General features: G+C 49.7%; 2 protein-coding genes across 3 annotated transcripts in view; one reads left to right on the forward strand and one right to left on the reverse strand.

The window, feature by feature from the left end:
* The window catches only part of TMEM150B (transmembrane protein 150B), a 6,866-nt gene extending 2,367 nt beyond the window's left edge, over positions 1-4,499 (forward strand). Inside the window, exons 5-6 of the mRNA XM_007468014.1 lie at positions 1,230-1,413; positions 3,884-4,499. Coding sequence (XP_007468076.1) covers positions 1,230-1,413; positions 3,884-4,083 — 384 coding nt within the window. The 3' untranslated portion in view covers positions 4,084-4,499. The remainder of the gene's footprint in view (positions 1-1,229; positions 1,414-3,883) is intronic.
* BRSK1 (BR serine/threonine kinase 1) overlaps positions 4,223-20,326 on the reverse strand; it is a 26,595-nt gene continuing 10,491 nt past the window's right edge. For both annotated transcript variants that reach the window (XM_007468013.1, XM_007468012.1), the window contains 10 exons: positions 19,915-20,085; positions 19,293-19,390; positions 18,920-19,079; positions 18,634-18,694; positions 17,817-18,183; positions 17,301-17,349; positions 17,083-17,206; positions 16,162-16,363; positions 6,359-6,448; positions 4,223-4,863 (listed from right to left, as the gene is read on the reverse strand). In XM_007468013.1, coding sequence (XP_007468075.1) covers positions 4,706-4,863; positions 6,359-6,448; positions 16,162-16,363; positions 17,083-17,206; positions 17,301-17,349; positions 17,817-18,183; positions 18,634-18,694; positions 18,920-19,079; positions 19,293-19,390; positions 19,915-20,085 — 1,480 coding nt within the window. In that variant the 3' untranslated portion in view covers positions 4,223-4,705. The remainder of the gene's footprint in view (positions 4,864-6,358; positions 6,449-16,161; positions 16,364-17,082; positions 17,207-17,300; positions 17,350-17,816; positions 18,184-18,633; positions 18,695-18,919; positions 19,080-19,292; positions 19,391-19,914; positions 20,086-20,326) is intronic.

Raw genomic sequence — 20,326 nt, forward strand, 5'->3', positions numbered from 1 at the left:
CCCTGCCTCACTTAGTGCCGGATCAGGGATCCAACCCGAGCACCGTGCGGTGGAAGCCTGGAGTCCTCACCAATGGACTGCCAGGGAAGTCCCCAGAAGAGTTTTTTAGACATTTTCTCCTAATCATCCTTTCCCTCCATGAAGATTTTATTTTTTTCCTAATATTTATTTATTTATTTGGTTGCGTGGGGTCTTAGTTGCGGCAGGGAGACTCCTTCGTTGCAGCATGTGGGCTCCTTTGTTGTGGGCTGTGGCCTCCTTAGTCGCTGCTTGCCGGCTCCTTAGCTGTGGCATGCAAACTCTTAGTTGCGGCATGCACGTGGGATCTAGTTCCCCGATCAGGTATTGAACCCAGGCCCTTTGCATTGGGAGCACAGAGTCTTATCCACTGCACCACCAGGGAAATTCCCCCCACCCCACCCCACCCCCGCCATGGAGTTTTTAATATGAAAACATTTTAATATAATACATACTATATCTGTAAGCCAGAAACCATTGTAATATTTAATATTTTTTCACCCTCCAAGAACCAATTTTTACCCCCTTGGTGGCAACAATCTGCTCTCTTCCACCCAGGTTGAGAACGAAGGATTTATTCCACTAATATTTTACGAGGCTTGGGCTTCCCTGGTGGCGCAGTGGTTAAGAATCCGCCTGCCAATGCAGGGGACACAGGTTCAAGCCCTGGTCCAGGAATATCCCACATGTAGCGGAGCAACTAAGCCCGTGCGCCACAACCTGCGCCTGCGCTCTAGAGCCCACGAGCCACAACTACTGAGCCTGCGTGCCACAACTACTGAAGCCCGCGCGCCTAGAGCCTGTGCTCCACAACGAGAGAAGCCACCGCAATGAGAAGCCCACGTAGAACAATGAAGAGTAGCCCCTGCTCGCTGCAACTAGAGAAAGCCCGTGCACAGCAACGAAAACCCAATGCAGCCAAAAATAAATAAACAAAATAAATTAATTAAAAAAAATTTTTTTACCAGGCTCTACTATGTGCCAGGCCCTGTTTTAGGGATGGAGGCCCCAGCAGTGAACAGCAGGTTTAAATAAATGCCTGGCCTCATGGAGCTGACAATAGCCAATGCACCTAATCAATCAGCCATTCGCCGGGTATGGCAGTTTTCGAGCACAGTCCGTGGAGTTGGTCCTGGCGCCTCCCCGCATGGCAGTGTGGCCCTCTCCCTCCCACAGGTCTGCCCCTCAACTCTGCTCCCTTCCTCTCCCAGGAAAAGAACCAGCAGGCCACGCACCTGACGGGGGCCTTCTTTGCCTTCTTTGTGGGAATATTCTACTTCTGGCTACAGCTCCTTCTCTTCTGGAGGATGAAGAGCCTGCCCCAACCTGGGGCTCCCTGGATCGGGCCACTCCGTCTGGTCCTCTGCAGCATTTGCACCATCCTCACAGTGGCCAGTATCCTTCCTGGGGCTGGGGACAGGTGTTGGGGGTACGGCTTCATTGGGGTGGGTCTGCTGTGCGCTATTGAGGGTGCTCCTTCCTTTCTCAGCCTCGGTCTCCATGCAGGATTATAGTGGTGTTGTCACCGAGTCCCGCGGCTCTGGGGTCACGCTGCCTCCACATACTAGTTGGGGGAGCAGGGGGAACTCTTCTGGTTTGTTAACTTCTCAGTGCCTCAGTTTCCTCATTTATCAAATGTGGATAATAATAAGGAATGTGAGGAATGCAGGAGATGACACATGTGAGTTGCTTGGAATGGTGCTTGGCACATAGTGAGTAACCAATACATGTTGGGAGATCGATAAACCGATGACAGCAGTCCGTTTGGGGTACCACTCTGTGCGGGGCATCGTGCTGGCTAAGACCGGAAACGGAGGTTCAGATGGCCAAGAACTGTCACGAAGTTCAATGGCAGAGCTGGTGGTAGGCTGGAGGTGGCTGGTACAGGGTCTCCTGAGCTGTCTGTGTGTATCTCTTCGCAGGTCCATGTGCAGTGATGTCATGTTAGTAATAGCTTGAAACGGCCAAGAAACTGACAAATGCTACAAATCAGAGCCAGTTGTTACACATTTACCAGCAAGCCTGTGGGTGGAGCCTTGATTCCAGCCCACTTCTGAGTCACCCCAGAACCCACTAGCTCAGCACACCTCTGGGTGAGCCAAACCACTCTCTGAGCCTCAGATCCCCTATCTGTAGAATGGAGTTGCTTTTATCAGAATAATGATGATTACTGAGAAGCAGAGTGCTCTGAGAGAGAGGAGGGGCTGCATGCTAAGCCTTGGGGACTGTGGCCCCCTGTGGGGATGATGGAAGGGGAGGCCAGAGGTCGTTGGCATCCAGAAGAGGCTGGAGGGAACCCAGCTGAGACCCTGGGCAGGCTGCATTCAGCGGATCCCTTTGGAAAATTGGATCCATTTTCCCAGCAAAATGGAGGTGGCGCTCTCGTTTCCCAGAGCAGCAAATTGAATCCAGTGAAATGGATCGGAAGGGCTGGCTCCCGAGCTCAGCCTTCTGCAGCTGCAGAACCAGCATCCGTCCTGTGCAGCAGCAGGTGCAGTTAACGATGAGGTCTAGGCGGCCCCTTTCAAAATCCTGCCTGTGCTGATCAGTTTGGCCACAGGGTTCTCATTCTGTGGGGCTCTGATATCCCTTGGATGCGGGAAGTGGGGGACAGGACCATAAAATGGTCAGCTGAGTGCCATAAGGGCTAGAAGGCTGCAAAGAGAGGTCTGAGACCTGGCATTTGAGCTGGTCTTGCAGAACCAGCTGCTTTTGGCCTGGGTTGGGGGAGGGAGGGAGGGAGGGACACCACGGGTACATGCGGAGGGTGGGAAAACCAGCCCAGGGGAGGAGATGAGGCTGCTGGCAGGGCCAGAGATGAGCATCTGCAGCGCTAAAGTGAGGGATTACAGGCTTATGCTTCTGTACAAGTGCAATAGGGAGCCACAGAAAGCTTGTGAGTGGGGGAGTTACAAAGTCAGTTCTGGGGTAAGCACTTCTTTGTTCTAGGATCGGTGGGGCTTGGGGATGGTGTTGGCCTTATTCACTGTCTAGAAATCCTTGAACGAATGAAATGATGTCTAATCTGATCTAGGTGGGATGAGGAGTGCTCCAGTGAGAGGGATGCTCCCAGAAAACGAGAGGCATCTCTGCAAGGTGGGAGCTCAGAGTATGTGTTGACCAGTGGTTACAAAAGAGTTTTAAAGAGCTGGGACTGTGGAGCCGGAGGAGGGACAGGGCCAACCAGTAGACATGCCAGGCCAGAAAGAGAGGACAAGACTTGGGGTGTCCAGCTGGCCATGGGGATGAGGAGGGAGGGGACGAAGGCGATTCCCACGGGTCTGCTAGGGGACAGGAGTGGACGGTGTGGTTACGGAGGTCGGGGCACCCAGAAAGAGGAAGAGCTTTTAGGGAGAAAGGGGGATTCTGTTTGGGAGTGAGCAGGAAGGGCCTGTGGGCCCTGGGTCGGGGAACAAAGTTGCAAGCACAGCCTGAGGCTGGCGGGTGGGGTGGAGGCATCTTTAGGAAGCCCTGCATTTTTGGAGGTAGAAGCAATGGCAGACAGTTGGCCCTGGCAAGTGGGGAGATGGCAGAGCCTTCATGGGGTCAGGGAAGGCCGACAGGAAGATAGGAGCCTCGTTCTGGGATATTGGGAATGCAGTGCAAACCGGAGAAACATGCAAGGGCAAACATTTAGAAAACAGCTTGAGACAGAGGCGGGAACTGGAGGGCATCCATTTGAGAGTGTCTGGGCGTTGCCAAGGAGGGTGTCCAGCCAGAGGGGCCATTCCAGCCAGGGCAGGGTGGACATGTCAAGAGAGGGTACCCAGAGATGGATGGTCTCAGCCTGCCCAAGGTCACTCAGCAACCTAGCCGGGCTTGCGGATCCTCCCCGTGGCGCTGTGCCCTTGACCCTGGTGTACAGTGGTTGTCCTCCACACCTGGTCACTGCGCTCAGCCTCTGCCGCCTGTGAATGGGTCGTCGCCATGCTGCTGTTCATCCTCTTTGGCCTCTTTGCGGTGGACTTCTCCAGCCTGGACGGCTGCACCCTGTGTCTCCAGCCGGGCCCTGGCAGCCTGAGCCCCCCGCCGGCCTCCCCCATCTCCCTGAAGGTCCAGCTCTGAACACCTGGTCATCGTAGCGTCTTCACACCTCCTGTCCCTGCCATCTGGTTCCGCCCCTGCAACCAAGGCCACCCAGGAAGCGAGAGGCCAAGGCCAGCAGCCATCCCTGATCAAGGATATTTATTATTATTATTATTAATTTTTTTTTTTTTTGCCGCTGGCGGAATCAGAGACACGGACGCAGGCAGGATCACGCGAAATCAGAATTCCTTCCAGAGAGCAAATCCGTACAGAAGGTCGTGGGGGAAGGGAGAAGACCAGGGGAGGGGGGCCCAGGAAGGGGGAGGTGGGGACACAAGGACAGATGGCCCTGTCCGTCCGGATCTGCTAAGCCACCCCAACCAGACCCCATCCCTCCCCCACCCCACCCCGCAGAGAGATTGATCAATAAATAAAATAATAAATTAATCAATAAATAAAATAGAAACAGCTCCCCCCCCCAGTCCCCCCAGAACCACCCCCGTTGGGCACGGCCCCCTGAGCCCTATCCCTGCAGGGCAAGGCCGGGTTTGTTGTGTCTCCCCCCTCCCTACGTACTCCTTGGGCCCTATTTACAGATTCACAGTTGGGGGGCAGGGAAGGGGGGTGGAGGGGGCGCCCCTCCTTTCCCGGCCCCCTGGGGTCAGGGTAGGGGGGTCCCGTTGGTGGCTGGGAGCTTCTTGTCCTTAGGGGGGCCTCGGCGGGGAGAGCTGGTCAGCTCTGGGTCTGGGCGGCCGGGCGGGGGCTGCAGGCTTCGGGGCGGGGTCCCGGCAGGCCGGGTCTGGGCGCCATTCTTCTCGTCTGTTGGGGAGGAAGCGATCTGGCTTCAGGAACCCCAGGGGTACCGAGCCCAGGGATGTGCTCCAGCAGGGGAGGTGGCTGCCAGGGGTCACACACGCCAGCAACTAGGCCTGGCTTCCCTAGACCAACAAGTCACGTGTCCCAGGCACCCCCAAACCTAAGGCTTTGGAAGCCAGGCCACGCCCCAGTGAGACCTGGCCGGCCCAGCTCAGGAGACATCCTCAGAGACTCTGGTTACAGCACTGTCTGAGTCCCCCGATCATGGCCAAAGGGCCCCTTTACTTTCCACTGGTTGTTAATGGGGCCCAGCAGAGCCCACAGCAGATTGTTTGGGGGTCTCGGGCTCTCCCAGCTGGGCTTGCATGACTGCGGTTATCTTTCTGTGGGGCCTCACTGACCCCGACTAGGGGACTGTGGTGGCAGTGCTGGTTGCCAGCAGCCATGCAGTAGTTTCTGTAGGGCCCAGAATAGTACCTATAGCAGAGGCCAGCCCCTTAAGAGACACTGATTGCTGGAGGCCTTGTTGCCATAGCAACCACTGGAGCTGCCCCTCTTTGGGGCAGACCCAGAGGTCCCCCATTGCCCCACTCCCCTTATAAGGCATGTGGCTCGGGCCCTGGGTGTCTGTGGGTCCTACATGAATGCATGCCCTTTTAGGAACTCTGGTTGTCAAGGCCAGCTTTCCTTGGCAACCGGGTCTGGAGAGGTTCAGGGGGCCTTCCTCACTTCTGGTTGCCCTGGGGAACCAGACTAACAGAAGGCAGAGTTTCTCCAGCTCCCTACTACTGAGGCCCTCCCTCCAGGTGCCTTGGTGTTAGCCTGCTTAGCCTGTGCGGGACCTCTGATCTCTAGGACTGTATGATAATAAATTGATGTTGTTTGAACTATGGAGTTTGTTGTTTGTGACCCTGGCCTCGCTGATCCCTGGCTGCTAGGGAATTCTGCTCCCGAAGACCGGGGCTGGTGGGTGAAGGGAAGCCCCTTCCCCCTGGAGCACAGACCTCGCCCGCTCCCGGGTGGACGCCCAAGTCCTTGAAAGCCAGGCCCAGCAGGGCCAGAAGAGTCTGAGCATCTGCAGAGATGATGACCAACTTGTCCCGCTTTTAGCACTGAAACTCCTGCATCCCAGGGACCTCTCCAACCTGAGCAAACCAGGATGGCCGGCCACCCTCCTCCAGAACACAGTTCAGGAGCCTCTGTCAGCAGAAAGCTCCGCTACCTCCGAGACAGAGACGGCTCATCCCCTTAGGGATCCCTGGAGGTCCCCTCCCTGGTGAGGCCTTCTCAGGCTCAGGATGGCCTGGTTCCCTCAGAGCTCAGGCCCCAGCCTCTCTGGGAACCTGCTCCCAGCATTGCAGGTAGGACCTAAGTGGGACAGCAGGTGGGCCCTGCTGCCCCACAGCTGAAGCCTCGCCAGTAACACCGCTCCCACCGCAGCACCTGGCCACCAGGAAGTCTCCCCTCCGCCCCACGGGTGCCCCAAGGTGTCTCCCACCTGCCAGGGCCTGCACGGAGGGCTGGTCATGAGTGCTCAGCAGCTGAGCCTGGATGGTCTCTACAACCCGCTTGAACCGACGGCTGGGACCTGGAAGGGGCAGGGAAACAGACTGATGAAACAAAATCCACATTTTACAACAAGACGAGAAACTTCAAACGCAATTTTCTCTGCCGGTTTGGGCCTCCTCCCTCCCCTTTAGTGTGTGCTGTGCACCTGCATTAACCACACCTGCTTAGGAGGTAACCTTCTTAATCTTGTCAGGGGCCACCGAAGACCCGTAATCCACTACTCGCTTTGTACCTGGATTGTGTAAACTGTCAATAACACGTCATTTAATGTACAGCCCTCTGTCTCAAAAATTTATATAACTGTGGGTTGACCTCTAATGGCGGAACAGTCTCGGAGCTTTCTGAGCGGCCGTTCCTGGGTTATAATCCTCACTTTGGCTTGAATAAAGTTTTCCACTTTTTTCTTAGATTGACCGATTAACTTTTTCGTTGCCTTGCATGGCGTAGCCGGCAGGATATGAGAGACACCCACCAGAGGGCACGTGGAGTCTACCGGAACCAACACTAAGTACCAGCATGGGCCCATTGGGCCCCCCCAGCTTCTCGGTACTCCTCAGGTGTTCTTCTCAGGGGTTCTGACGAGTTCTCCTGATAGTTGGATCTTGTTGTTTGAGTGATGATCCTGAAAATTTTATTCGAGCTGTTTTCACTTAAGACTTGGAGTTTTAAGGGGCACTGGTGTATTCCCTAGGCAGGACCTGGGGATCTGGGCAAGAGGCCCAGAGAAACACAGGTGGCTGGGTTTTTGTTAAATTTGGCTTGAATGGAAGACTTCCCTGGTAGTCCAGTGGTTAAGACTCCTTGGCTTCCACTGCAAGGGGGTGTGGGTTCGATCCCTGGTCGGGGAACTAAGGTCCCACATGGCCCCCGGTGAGGCCAAAAAGTAAAAAATAAAATAAATAAATTTGGCTTGAATTGAAAAAAAAAAAAAGTTGCTATACGGTCTGAACAAAACTGTTGCTAGTGAAATGAGAGACTGAATTATTCAGCTCTTAAGAAAAAGGGAGACCCACCATAACCATTAAGTAAATACTGCTCGTGGAGGTGTGAGGGGGGATGGGCAACTGAGGCTGATAACCTAGAACTCCGAGCACCTGTGATGGTTTTAGGCTGTCGCAGGGAGAAACCGAGACAGGTAAAAGAGTCGAAGTAACCCACGGGTAACTCCTTGGGGAGCTAGACTCAGATGCAGTGCACATGCAATCCACCACACTGCCCTCAGAAAGTTGTTTAGATCATATTTCATATCTGAATTAGGCTATTAGACATTAGGCTGAATTAGACATTAATAATGGGAAATTGTGCCTCAAAGGCCAAACAGCTCCCGTTCAACCAGCCACCAATGGGAATACCAGCTGGGCTTATGTATGTTTGCAACTACTTAATTGGAACTAAAGGAAATCTGTCCTGAAATGGCCAAGATAGGCTTCTTTTCGGTTTTTAAAAAATATATATTTATTTATTTATTTGGCTGCACTGGGTGTTAGTTGCGACACGTGGGATCTTTTAGTTGTGGCATGCAGACTCTTAGTTGCGGCATGTGGGATCTAGTTCTCTGACCAAGGATCAAACCCGGGTCCCGTGCATTGGGAGCACAGAGTCTTAGCCACTGGACCACCAGGGAAGTCCCCAAGATGGGTTCCTTTAAGCACCCCAAAACTGATTTTTCATGCGCAGTAAAACCCTGCAGTCTCCTGGACCTCTGTCCACAGGGTCTACTGGAAACAACAGTAGTTAAGAGTTTTTCTCTTTTTTAAAATTAGGTTAGCATAGGAAAATATTAGTAGCGCTAGCTTCTAGGATCTTTTGAATTGGGAAAACTTCTCAACTGTAAAATTTTAGAGACCTCTCATCTTATTTTCCTATTTTCATTCATATTTAGAATTTTGAAAGGCTTCAAAATTCCAAAATAGCCTCATTGACAGGCTTCTCTGGTGGTCCAGTGGTAAGGACTCAGCACTTTCACTGCAGGGGCCTGGGGTTCGATCCCTGGTCATCCCTGGTCGGAGATCCCGCAAGCTGTGTGATGTGGCCAAAAAAAAAGGTCTCATTGAAAGATTTGTTGCAGAAGGCTAATGAAAGATCAATGATATAAAAGGTAACTAAAAGGTACCTAAAACTTTACTGCTCCCCTCTATCCTCCTTTATTTGACTACTTATTCTAATAATCCTGTCTGGAGTGCCTGTCCACTCTGACGATGCCATTAAATGGTTACCTTTAGAAATGGGACCACCTGAGGCTGTAGGTGAGCCTCTTCAGATCAAAGGCCTAACTGACTGGCCACAGTTAAAGGATTTCTTAAAACCCAGGGAGGATGCTCAAAAGTGTTAGTAAATGGATTACCAAGATGGGAGGCCACCGGTATGACTAAACTGACCACAGCTGAAATTCGGAGCCTGATAGGAATATGGGGGGGTGCGGGTGTCTTCTCACCTCAGCTAAACGAGGGAAAGTAAAACATTCCAACATAGGTGAATGGGTATGTCAGTCCTTTGATCAAACACTGAGGTGGCCACCCAATTCTTTAGGAATTAAGAACTGTCCTTGTCTTACAAATCTAGTCTTTACAGGACCAGAGGTGCGGCTACAGAAACAATCCAAAACCCACCAATCCTTTTACCACTCCCCAAACCTTCCCTCTTTACATTAAGAGGTTTGTTAAGTATTGGAAAAAAAAAAATTCTGGCCTTAAGAGAACAAAGTCCTTCTAGGAGAACTTGCCTTTCTCCTCCTATGCCTTTGATATGCAAATATTCTACCTGGTCTTCTCTAGGAACCCTTAATTCCACCATCTTTTTAAAATGCAAATTTCAGGAAAGGTCACTCTTATAAAAAGAAAGAACAAAAGGGAGACAGGGAATTTGAATCCAGCCTGTTTTGTAACGGATGGGTTTTACATTATTGTAACTGATTCATGGCTGACATTTTGGAATGGAAACTGTGGGGTGTCTGTTTCTGTGTTTGTATGTGTCTGTCTGTGTGTTTGTATGTATCTGTATATGTGTGTTGAAAACGTGTTATTGCCAAAATTAGTTTGTAAGTGGAAATTACACTTACAAGGAAAGGAAATTAGGCACTTATATAGATTCTCAGAAATAGAAAAAAACTAACCCCAATGACTTTCAGATTTGCGTGAACTGGGAAATATTGAGTATAGCATTAATATCTGGTACTAAATTTAGCTGAAGCTTGTTGCATTAATTTTTTTTTTTTTTTCCTTGCGTTATGCGGGCCTCTCACTGTTGTGGCCTCTCCCATTTGCGGAGCACAGGCTCCGGACGCGCAGGCTCAGCGGCCATGGCTCACGGGCCCAGCCGCTCCGCGGCATGTGGGATCTTCCAGAAACGGGGCACGAACCCGCGTCTCCTGCATCGGCAGGCGGACTCTCAAGCACTGCGCCACCAGGGAAGCCCCTGCATTAATTAATACGGACATGTCTTTAGAGTCATCGGCGTTAAGTGTAATATTTTTATTGTACCTAGGTTTACTAGAAATGAAATAAATGAGATATTATTCCTGTTACAAAGTTTGTCAGCAAGAAAAATAACTAGATGTGATGAAACTTTTCAGTAAATAAAATAGACGTAAACGAGATAAGCACTTTTAGGAAAACTTTTTAGGAAAAATTGTCTTGGGAATGTCTATCCAGATTTTGATAACTTGAAACTTCATGGAGTTTTGCTAAATTAAGTTAAACTACAGGAATCCATTGAATATCCAGATCCTTTCCAAATAAGATACTGGAACAGTAATTACTGAATAAATGCTTCCTTTTACAGAGAAACTAAAGGTAATTAGGACTATTAATAAATATGGTTGATGCCACACTAAGACATTTTCTGTGGAAAAAAAATACTTTTTCTAGAAACTATAAACAGTATTTATAAGTTTGCTAACCTATGGGATGCTAATGTAAAAGTTCACACTTGCTTACTACTTAGTTTGTGCTAGAAACTAAGCTTTAAGGTTAAGAATTATGCATATGTAACTAAAGCTACCAAAATAAACGTTTCAGTATGCAAGAAAAATGGAAGGTATGTTTTCAGTAAAAGACAATATAAAGAATGGAAATACCTTTTGTTAAGGGAAAAGGAACCCCGAGGAAAAAGTTTTGTGCATGTTCAGGATTGGCTAAGATTAAATTGAATTTAATTAAGTAAATGAATTTTATATTTATTTATTTATTTATGGCCACACCGTGCAGCTTGTGGGATCTTAGTTCCCTGGCTAGGGATCAAACCCAGGACCTCGGCAGTGGAAGCACCGAGTCCTAACCACTGGACTGCCAGGGAATTCCCGTAAATGAATTTTAGTATTAAAGTGTTACAAAACCTGAATTTGGTTTTCTCTCTATTAAGAGGACAAAGTTTTCTGAAAATATTGATCTGCTTTTTTTTTTTTTTTTATGTGGTACACGGGCCTCTCACTGTTGTGGCCTCTCCCGTTGCGGAGCACAGGTTCCGGACGCACAGGACCAGCGGCCATGGCTCACGGGCCCAGCCGCTCCGCGGCATGTGGGATCTTCCCGGACCGGGGCACGAACCCGTGTCCCCTGCATTGGCAGGCAGACTCCCAGCCACTGTGCCACCAGGGAAGCCCCTGATCTGCTTTTGAAAACATATTATAAAGTTTCTTTAGCTGGTAATCTGTTAACAACTTTCACTATTTGCTTTTGAAATCTTTTTTGTGACTTTGGTTAAGTGAATACAGTGACCTATGTCCTATTTGACCAATTGTTTTGAAATCTTTTTGTTTTTTTAAAAAATTAATTAATTTATTTTTGGCTGCGTTGGGTCTTCGTTGTTGTGCACAGGCTTTCTCTAGTTGCTGCAAGCGGGAGCTACTCTTCCTTGTAGTGCGCGGGCTTCTCATTGTGGTGGCTTCTCTTTGTTGCAGAGCACGGGCTCTAGGCGAGCAGGCTTCAGTAGTTGTGGCACACGGGCTCAGCAGCTGTGGCTTGCGGGCTCTAGAGCACAGGCTCAGTAGTTGTGGTGCACGGGCTTAGTTGTTCCACAGCATATGGGATCTTCCTGGACCAGGGCTCGAACCTGTGTCCCCTGCATTGGCAGGCAGATTCTTAACCAGTGCGCCACCAGGGAAGTCCTCTTTTTGATATTTTGACGAACTTTCCAAATATCAAATTCTAATCGAAGTTCTTTTGACCTCTAGCTAACTTTGGGATGCTTCAGAGAGGGCCCCTGGAGCATCTCAGAGAGAAATATTAAACTAATTAAGTTTATTTTGTATGTTAAATCACATGGGAAGCATTGTCAAATGAGAGGTTATAAAATTTCTTAGATTGTATCACACAATGTCATTAATATATATATTCTAGAAATTATATGGAATTCCTAAAAATCTGGTATGTCCTGATAAAATGTTATCAATCATAATTCTAGTAATTATTTTAAAACGTATGTCACAGCAGTAACAAAGTTCATTTGTCAATCGCATTGGAATCAGGTCTTTAGCCTTGATTGTTAAAGTCTTTTGTCATTTATAGACAGTTATTGTTGTACTCTGATGCTTTTGCCAAAAAAAAATGCTTAATTGTCAAGAAGATTCATAGAAAGGACTTTTTGACAAGTACAGGTTTCTGATAACTTTCAGATCATACTGCTGAACTGGGTAAGAAATTAAAGCATACTAATGGGAAACCTGGTGGCTTCATAAAACTGTTATGAAGATTAAGATCAAGAATTAGTCACATAGGACTGAGAGAACTGATGAATATGGTTATAATTTGGGGGTTTTGTCTGAAATATTGCTGGTTTTTAATCTGTGTTTTCCAGACATAAGGAAACCCTTCCCCTCAACCTAATTATGACTTGACTTGCGGCAATTTGGTAAATTATTCCTTTATAAGCAGAATTGAAACATGTACCTTTTCTCTTTACCTGTTGTCTCTAGATTTTGGAAACTCTTAGGTTCCCAGCAGCTTTCTCAGGTAGATAAGGAAAGCCACCTCCTGACAGGTGCAAGAAGCCCAAAGTATTTTACGGACCTCAAAAAGAGAGGAATTCATCCAAATACATAGATATCTCAGGTGGAATCTGTGACACATCTTTGGCATGGATTTCCTGGCCTCAAGAGGTTCTTTAAAAGTTCAATCTGAGGGACTTCCCTGGTGGTCCAGTGGTACAGAATCCGCCTTACAATGCAGGGGATGCAGGTTCAATCCCTGGTCAGGGAACTAAGATCCCACATGCTGAGGGGCAACTAAGCCCTCGGTGCCACAAACTACAGAACCCACGCACTCCAGAACCCCAGGCGCCACAACTAGAGAAGAGAAAACCCACATGCCACAACTACAGAGAAGCCCGTGCTCTGCAACGAAGAGCCCACGCACCGCAATGAAGGATCCTGCATGCCTTAACAAAGATCCCGCTTGCTGCAACTAAGGCCGATGCAGCCAAAAATTAAAAAAAAAATAAAAATAAAAATAATAATAATAAATCAATCTTTAAAAAAAGGTCCATTTGAAAACCATAAACAAGACCAAAAGACAGCCCTCAGAATGGGAGAAAATATTTGCAAATGAATCAACTGACAAAGGATTAATCTCTAAAATTTACAGGCAGCTCATGCAGCTCAATAACAAAAAAATAAACAACCCAATCCAAAAATGGGCAGAAGACCTAAATAGACATTTCTCCAAAGAAGATATACAGACTGCCAACAAACACATGAAAGAATGCTCAACATCATTAATCATTAGAGAAATGCAAATCAAAACTACAATGAGATATCATCTCACACCAGTCAGAATGGCCATCATCAAAAAATCTAGAAACAATAAATGCTGGAGAGGGTGTGGAGAAAAGGGAACACTCTTGCACTGCTGGTGGGAATGTGAATTGGTTCAGCCACTATGGAGAACAGTATGGAGGTTCCTTAAAAAACTACAAATAGAACTACCATATGACCCAGCAATCCCACTACTAGGTATATACCCTGAGGAAACCAGAATTCAGAAAGAGTCATGTACCAAAATGTTCATTGCAGCTCTATTTACAATAGCCCGGAGATGGAAACAACCTAAGTGCCCGTCGTCGGATGAATGGATAAAGAAGATGTGGCACATATATACAATGGAATATTACTCAGCCATAAAAAGAAACGAAATTGAGCTATTTGTAATGAGGTGGATAGATCTAGAGTCTGTCATACAGAGTGAAGTAAGTCAGAAAGAGAAGGACAAATACCGTATGCTAACACATATATATGGAATTTAAGAAAAAAAAAATGTTATGAAGAACCTAGGGGTAAAACAGGAATAAAGACAGAGACCTACTGGAGAACAGACTTGAGGATATGGGGAGGGGGAAGGGTGAAGTGTGTTAGGGCGAGAGAGAGACACGGACATATATATACTAACAAACGTAAGGTAGATAGCCAGTGGGAAGCAGCCGCATGGCACAGGGAAACCGGCTCGGTTCTTTGTGGCTGCCTGGAGGGGTGGGATAGGGAGGGTGGGAGGGAGGGAGACAAAGAGGGAAGAGATATGGGAACATATATATATGTATAACTGACTCACTCTGTTATAAAGCAGAAACTAACACACCATTGTAAAGCAATTATACCCCAATAAAGATGTTTAAAAAAAAAAAAAAAAAAGGTCCATTTGAGAATGAATATATGTATACGTAAAACTCAATCACTTTGCTGTATACCTGAAACTAGCATGACATTGTAAATCAACTATACTCCTAAAAAAAAAAATTCAATCTGAAATCCTTTATGAAAAGTTCCAGCACAGCCAATTTAAAACAGCTTATGTTTGGAATTCCCTGGCGGTCCAGTGGTTAGGATGCGAGCTTTCACTGCTGTGGACTCGGGTTCAATCCCTGGTCAGGGAACTAAGATCCCACAAGCTGTGTGGTGAGGCCAGAAAACAAACAAATAAATAAATAAATAGGGGCTTCCCGGGTGGCACAGTGGTTTAGAATCCGCCTGCCAATACAGGGGACATGGGTTTAAGCCCTGGTCTGGGAAGATCCCACATGCTGCAGAGCAACTAAGCCTGTGCGCCACAACTACTGAGCCTTCGTGCCACAACTACTGAGCTGGCATGCCACAACTACTGAAGCCCGCGTGCCTAGAGCCCATGCTCCACAAGAGAAGCCACTGCAGTGAGAAGCCCACACACCACAACGAAGAGTAGGTCCTGCTGGCCGCAACTAGAAAAAGCCCAAGTGCAGCAATGAAGACCCAATGCAGCCAAAAATAAATAAATAAAATAAATTTAGAAAAATAAATAAATAAATAAAACAGTTTATGTGGTCAATTAACCAGACTTATTTTGCAAACAAATTAGTCTTAATTTGGCTATATTTGGTAGAAATGAGAGTAATTTCAGAAAGAAAAAGATTACATTTCAGTGGATATTAAATTCTAGTTTTGTTAATTGAGGCCTGCATTTACTGCCTAATAATGAACATGCACAATGCAAGTGCAAGATAAAAGTGGCATAAGTCCTAGTGGACAACTTGGAATTGACCTTTAGTCCATGCCAGACATCTTACTAGTACAACCTCCTAAAGGGAAAGAAATAACTTGGCTATTAAAACTCAACATCAAGGGACAGGATGGACTTAGGGCAAGTAAGCAACCACCTTTGCATCGAGGGACCAAATATTTGATCACCTAAGGCTTTCCAAAAGGCTGTTCCCCAGTTATAATCCTCAGTTTGCCATGAATAAAATTTTCTTTTTTTTTAGATGGACTGATTTATTTTTTCATCAGTAAGACTGACTTGGGGCTGGGGACAGGGAAGGCGCTCCCACCCTGTGGAACCAGTCCCTCCACCCAGCAAAGGACTCTTCTCCCTTGCCTCAAAATCCCCCTATTGGGGCTGGGCAAAAATCTATGGTTTGCAAGTGGGACTAAGAAAGATTCGACTTAAAATAAAGATGTGCGTTGTTTTCTATTTAAACGGGTTCTAGTTGAGGCCATGAAGACTCAGAAACATAAGAAAAATAAATGGGAGGGAAAAAAATCTTAACATTGAGAAAGTTCTGCATGTTAGTCTTTAAAGAAGAAAAAAAAAAAGAGCCATAGTTCATTTTGGTGATGTAATTCCCCAGTGCCCCAGAGCAGCTTGGTTAAAAACTCTAGGAACAAGCTCATCTCCCAGATGTGCCATGTTAAGATTGGTGGCAAGGACAACAAACAGAGGTATTCCTCATTATCCAAACTCTTGTTATCAGGACTCAGGGACCAAGTAGAAATGGAAGCAAGGAACTTCTGTGGTTTTCATCTCTTGTGCCAACTCTTGATTGGTTGTGGCTGCCTGCAGCAGAGCTCAGCAGAAAGAAGTGTTGTCATCGATTGGTGATGTCTGCTCTGGGCGTAGAAATGAGTTTTGAGAGCAGAGCACCACAGTCTTAATCTAGGAGGAGTCCAGTGCTTTGAGGTCAGGAGGCTTTGGTTGAGCCCCAGCTCTGTCACGGTCTGCAGTGTGACTCTGGCCAAGTCAATTTACCTCTTTAGGATGCAGTTTTCTTCTCTGTGAAACCTCAAAGGCTGCTGGGAAGCTTCAAGGAAGTAGTGCACATAAAGCACTTGGCATGTTGTGAAGGAGATGCGGGGGGTCTGGGGGAGGACGGGGCTCACAGAGTCAGCACCATCTCCTCCCCCTGCTCGCTGCCCTCCTGGGCTGCTGCCCTATCTCAGCTCTTTTGAGCATCCCACACACCAGGCTGGGGGCAGCTGCATCAAGGGAAACTTACCGGAGATGAGAGTAAAGGTGACAGAGTAGATGCCACCACCACCACTGCTGCCATCCCGCCGGGGGGAGGGCTCTGGACCCTCAGAGGAGCTGATGTCCACCTGGAAGCGGACGGGCTTCTGGAAGACGGAGGGGCCACCACTGGCCTTGTACTCAGCCCTGAAGCTGGTCTGTGACAGCACACTATGACTCAGGCTGGGGATCTGAGAGAGGTGGGGGACAAAAGGAGGGAGTGATTTCAGCGACCTGACTCCAGGGGACAGATGAGCAGCCCTATGACCAGCTATGCCCAAGGAACCACCAGTCCCCTCAGCCACCAGGGAGAAAGAATAACAGGAAAGGCATTGGGAGGCCTCACTGTCCGCTGGGATTTGTAGTTTTCTCTGCCTTATAAACAGGGCATCAGAGGAATGATCGAGCAACTGAATCCCCAGGTAATAAGGACTCTCATATCTGGTGCCAACCCCAGGCTCCAGAACCACATGAAACAAACTTTTTCCTTCCTCCACAAACACTGGCTAAAGTCACATCTGTCTCAGAAACTTTAAGTCCCATGAGCCCCTAAAGCAAAAAAACCACAGGACCCAGTGGACAGCCCTAGAGTTCACTGGAAAAAGTAGTTCCTTTTGCCAATCTCAGACCTGGTGGTAGGGAAATGGCAAATCACTAGTCCTCGGTGGATGCTAATATGTGGGAAATTGTAATTCAGGATCCTGTTTCACCAATTCCAAGCCCCAGGGCGCAATAAACCTCTCCTGCCTCCATGCCCCCACAACGACCAAACCCAACTCGGGCTGGAAAACTACAAATCTCATGAGCCCCAGGTGGAACTCAGGCCAGGGCTAAGGTGGTGAACCCCAGAGGCTGCTGGGACTTGTAGTTCTGTGGCGGCGAGGTTGCATTGGGGACCCAGGCCCCTCACCGACAGGAAGGCATGGACAATGTCCGCTTTGATGCTGCTGAGAGGTTTATCCTTTAGCACGAGGAATATTTGTTCTTCTTTGTCCAAGGATATGAAGTTCCCGAACCAGGAGCGTTTTGCCAGCCTGAGTGGGAGGGGATGGTTGGAGGTGGGTCGGGAAGGGGCTAAGGGAATGAAATCCCCCCTCCGGCCCCTCTTCCCTTCCTTGTCAGACTCACTCTGGAGAGGACTCTGGCGTCAAACTGGACATCTCCTCGGCAGTGGGGACTGGGGAGGGGAGAGCATGGTCAACACATGTCCATCATCCTGGTGTCCAGCCCACAGGCCAGCAGTAGCCTCCAACCAGAAGTTCCAGACCCCAGAGTCTATTCACTTCCCAGCAGCTAAACCCCAAATGGCACAGGCATCATGTTCCCTCTAGGGATGGGCCCCTGGTTAGGCCACGCCTCCTGAGGTGAGGCTTGCTAGCTATGAGCCAATGGGAAGGTAAGTCAGAGCACTGAAGGGGGCGTGTCTTTCAGACGAGCTCCTCCTCCAGAGTTGGAGGCCCCGCCTCTTCTCTCCCCAACACCTGAATCTCTGCTCACAACAGCATCTTCACCTAGGATGTGTGAGTCCAGGCTGCCAGCCTCTTCCTTCCCAGGGACCCAGATGTTAGACCCCAGCTCCCACCCCCACATTAGGACTCAGGAGTCCGCATCCCCAACCCCTTCACCCCCAAAGGACCTCCATACCCTGCATCTTGCGCCGGTGAAAGCGTGGGGAGCCCAGGAAGCTGTTGCGGATGGAGTTGAGACGACTCCTCCAGGCGGCTCCCCCGACGCCACCGCCGGGGCTGGGGGGCGGTGTTGTCCCTGGGGTCCCAGTGGGGCTGGCCCGGGGCGTGTGCAGGGGCGAGTGCAAGGGGGTCCCCCCGGAGGAACGTGGGGAGCCTGGGGGGCCGGGCAAGGGTGTGGAGCGGGCACTGGGGGGAGGGGGCTGCTCCCCGGCGCCCCCACCCCTGGGGCCCCGAGAAGGCAGCGTCTGCGTTTTGGAAGTCGGTGAGCCCCCACCCCGGGCCTCATCTCCAGCGGGCTCCGGTGAGAAGGAAAAGACCGGACTCTGCAGAGTGATGGAATCGGGTGAGAGGGTGGACTCAACTCTCAGGAGGCTCTAGGCCCACTAGCACACACTCACAGAGGTGCACCCCAAAGCATGCTGAAACTTGTAGTCCAATTATTTCCCCCAACCCCCATTGTTGCGGGGGAGGGCAGGGACTTTTTCTATCATGCTGACTAAACCCAGCAGTGACTAGTACCCAGTAGGCGCTCAACTAGCTTTTGTTAACTGAATAAATGGAACCCTTCAGACACAATGAAAACGCAATCCTGTTAAGGTGGGAAATGGCCAATGGACTAAAATAATAATGAGGCTTTGGGTCTTTGGCCCTTTAGGGGCAAGGAGGCATCGTCCCCAGACTTCATGGGAGTTGTAATTTCTGCTGTTTCATCTTTGCTCCACAGTGTCTTCACCCCCTTACCCATTCTTAATCCATTTGGGACCTGGCCTTACCCTTGGGCTGCTCAGAGGGCTGGATGACAGACCAGTGGAGGCTCCACTGACACTACGGGATCTATTTTCAGGACAGATTAAGAAAAAAAAAATGAGGTGGGAGGGTTTCAGAAGGCTCAGATGTCCTCTCCCTTCCACACTCCTTTGAGATGAGGAAATGAGGCCCAGAGAGGGAAGGAGACTTGTCCCAATCACACAGCACCTTTGAGATGGGTATGGGGTTAGAGCCCTGAACTCCCTCTCCACCCAGGGCTGTGGATCCCACTGAAGGGGCAGAGGTTCCCACCTCTGGCTGTGCTGGGCCATCTCCAGGGCCCGTCGGGTGGGCACCGGGGAGCCACCACCCCCGGCATCCGTGATGCTCAGGACTTCCATGGACTTCCGCTCTGGCCGCCGCTTCCCGTGACGGCTCAGCATGGGGGAATCCACACGCTTCCGGGGTGGGTCTGAGGGCCGAGAGTTTCAACCCAATCAAAAGATACACTGGTCCAGCTGTACATGGCACTCGTACACATGGGGAAACTGAGGCTCAGAGTGGAGAGGGGTTTTGACAAAGGTCACAGAGCAAGTCAGGGAGTCTAAATGCAGAAGCTCAAGGCCTGCAGCCCTTTCTTCCCTCAGGAATCTGGGGTCTGGACTCCGAGCCTTGCCCTTCTCACCAACATCATTCCGAGGAGGTAGGTCCTGGTCCTCACAGCTGGGATACCGCTCCTTCCGATCCAAAAGCAGATAGTATATCATCTTTTCTTGGTTCTCCCTATGGGGGGGGGGGGCGGAACGGGCGGGTAGGAGAGCACTGGGGTCAAAGGTCAGGCGCCAGAGATGGTCTCATCCCCACCCTATGTCTGTGGCTCTGTGGCGCTCAGTCCACTCAGTTTCTCTGTCTACGGTTCCATTCTCCTAGGTATCAATAGGGTTGGTCCCTTTGTCTCAGTGTACATCTCAGCCTCATTTTACTCAACGTTAATAATAATTATGCTAACACCTGAGCACTTACTCTATGTAAGCACTATGTGAGGCACTAAGTTGGTGTCAGCATCTACTAATACTTTTCAGCATCGTTTCTTTTTCCCACTGGTCCTACCACCCCCTCCAGGTTCCCCCTAGAATAGCTCCTCGGGGGAGCTTTGAGCCACACCCTTTCTAGTGGCCTGGACCTCCCCATCAGGGGAGTCTGCAAGTGTGCAAGGCTCCGGCGCGCCCCCTGCCGGCTGTCGGGAGAGCTGCAGCAGCTCACCCCATGTGGCCAGGGTGTTATGTGTTAGAGTGAGGGGGTCTTACTCCTCGCTGCGGAGCTCGCGATGCAGCCGCTCGCGGTCCCTGAAGCAGCCCAGTGAAGCCATGCTCTCCAGGACATCAGGGTCCAGCTCTCCGTTTGATGGCAGGCTCCGCATGGCCACCCGGCGGCCTGGGGTGGGCTCCAGGCACGGGTCCGGCTCGTGTTTCCCGCCCCTGGGGAGAAGGAGAATTACAGCGGATCGGGGGCATCTCCTTCAGCGGAGACTCGGGGGTCCCGGGGCCCAGCCTGCTCCTTCCTTGGGAACCCAGGAGTCCGGGCCCCGGTCTCTCCCCGCTCACACCCGGGAGTCCAGGCCCAGGAGTTCGGCCCCAACCTCTTCTCTACCTCTGTCTTCCTCCCCTAGGACCCAGAAGTTCGAGTCCCTAGCACCTCCTTATTCAAGACCCTCGGCAT

Source organism: Lipotes vexillifer, unplaced genomic scaffold (assembly GCF_000442215.2).
Source record: "Lipotes vexillifer unplaced genomic scaffold, Lipotes_vexillifer_v1.1 scaffold1223, whole genome shotgun sequence".
Classification (NCBI taxonomy): Eukaryota; Metazoa; Chordata; class Mammalia; order Artiodactyla; family Lipotidae; genus Lipotes; species Lipotes vexillifer.